Source organism: Austrofundulus limnaeus, unplaced genomic scaffold, assembly GCF_001266775.1.
Source record: "Austrofundulus limnaeus strain Quisiro unplaced genomic scaffold, Austrofundulus_limnaeus-1.0 Scaffold1, whole genome shotgun sequence".
Classification (NCBI taxonomy): Eukaryota; Metazoa; Chordata; class Actinopteri; order Cyprinodontiformes; family Rivulidae; genus Austrofundulus; species Austrofundulus limnaeus.
Window position 1 is genome coordinate 8,679,335 of NW_013952403.1, and position 1,851 is coordinate 8,681,185.

Here is a 1,851-nt window from a genome sequence, read left to right on the forward strand (position 1 = left end):
TCATCCAAAAATAGTTGTGGGCACAGGTCTCTGCTACTGTTATTTTGTGGGTCAAAAGCTGAAAATTTGGGAACCACTGCACTTCAAAAATCCATTTAAAGTGTAATGAAATAATTGGTGATATAATATTTTCCCTATAATTATTACAAAAACACAAAATAAGTATTTATATTTGTGTAGCCTTTGTTTTTAGGGTTATTAACAAAGTTTGTGTACTCAGACCAGTAATATTTGGGGTCACAAGTTTTTGCCATGAATATTTTGTGGGTCAGAAGATAAAAAGTTTGGGAACCACTGCTGTAGAACACGTGTTAAACTCAAGTCACCCCCCCACCCTCCAATGTTTTTTTTCTTATTATTATGAAAATTGTTTCTTATATCAATGGTAAACTTTAAATCTGTGATTAAGTACAACAAAATAAATTTAAAAGGTGAAAGCTATTATTAATTGTCCTGCCACCCTGAGCTGTTGGCTTTAAGTAACTGAGCAATTTAGTTGGATAGCACAGTATAAATGTCTGAAAATAAGCTGCTTTAAAGTCAGCATCGACTATAAACTAAATTTGCTATAATGCATGTTGATCATCCATGGAAATTCCCTGTCAGACAGTGGGAGAGTTAAGAATTCAAGATGGTACAGTAGCTATTCACTAGAAACTCATCAGTGATCAAGACTTTTAATAATATTCCTGTATTGGTTATTTCAGATTTAGTCAGTCGGACGCTTAGTTCTTATCAGTGTTTAAAAGAGGACGTGTTAAAACTCTGTTTCAAAGTTAAACATGAAACGTCAAAGTTCATTACAACTGGCCCTTCGAGAGCCACCATAACACTCATGTGGCCCTCAGTGAAAATGAGTTTGACACCCCTGCCGTAGAACAATAGGGACCCATGTTCTGGTTTAAATTAGATAAACAAGTATGAGTGTGTTTTGGGAGTTTGTATAACACATTTTTTTATTGTTTTTGTTTTATGCATCTAATGGAAAAATTAATTTTGCCTTTATATGTTTCTCTGTGTGACATCAGGTGAATGAGATCTACCATGATAAGTCTTTGGGAGCAAAAATCAATGTGGTGCTGGTGCGGATAATCATGCTGGGAAATGGCAAGGTAAGACCTGACAGGACACTAGACCCTTTGAGAAGATGCAGTTCTTGAAGTGTTGCTGCCTTCAAAAACAAGATCAGGTTGTTTTTGTTGTTTTTTTTTTTTTATTTATTTATTTGTCCCTCTGTTAGCACCATTTATGGTATTGGGACTTTGTTACAGTCACTTTAGGTACCTTCCGCTAAATCATACGCTCATAAACAAACACACTTGCACACTCACCAGAGCATACGGCGGTCTAGAGCTTGTTATTCCAGTGGACTGAGCAAAAGAGGAACTAAAAGCATGAAGCATCCCAGAGGAGAGCTTCCAAGTCACACGCCTTCACAGTTCAGCGCCAAAGCACACAGAAATTCTGCTCGTTATGCAATCAGTGTTCTTCCCAGCAGGTTGCAGCACAGAATCATGGGCAGTCTAGACAAAGGTAAATAATCAATGATACCCCACCCTCATTCATAAAGAGACTGGACTATAAGGCTAACATCCCTTTTTCTTCTGGACTGTAACTTTATCTATACGCCTCTGCTGAAGAGAGAAAAGCAAGATTCTGTACAGCCGGAACAAAAGGAATGCTGGGATTACCCCTGTGGTTGACACCGATGATTTTATTGGTGGATAGATAGTGATGTACTGCTGCTGCAGTCACGCCTACGGTCCCGAAGGAAGTCTGTGAAGACACACACACACACACACACACACACACACACACACACACACACACACACACACACACACACACACA

The 1,851-nt window shown here is 38.4% G+C and overlaps 1 protein-coding gene across 1 annotated transcript in view; it reads left to right on the forward strand.

Annotated features, from left to right (window-relative positions):
* LOC106517507 (A disintegrin and metalloproteinase with thrombospondin motifs 2) overlaps positions 1 to 1,851 on the forward strand; it is a gene marked incomplete in the record, with an annotated part of 187,071 nt that overhangs the window by 163,463 nt on the left and 21,757 nt on the right. Inside the window, 1 exon segment of the mRNA XM_014008391.1 lies at positions 1,029 to 1,112. Within this exon segment, the coding sequence (XP_013863845.1) occupies positions 1,029 to 1,112 (84 nt within the window).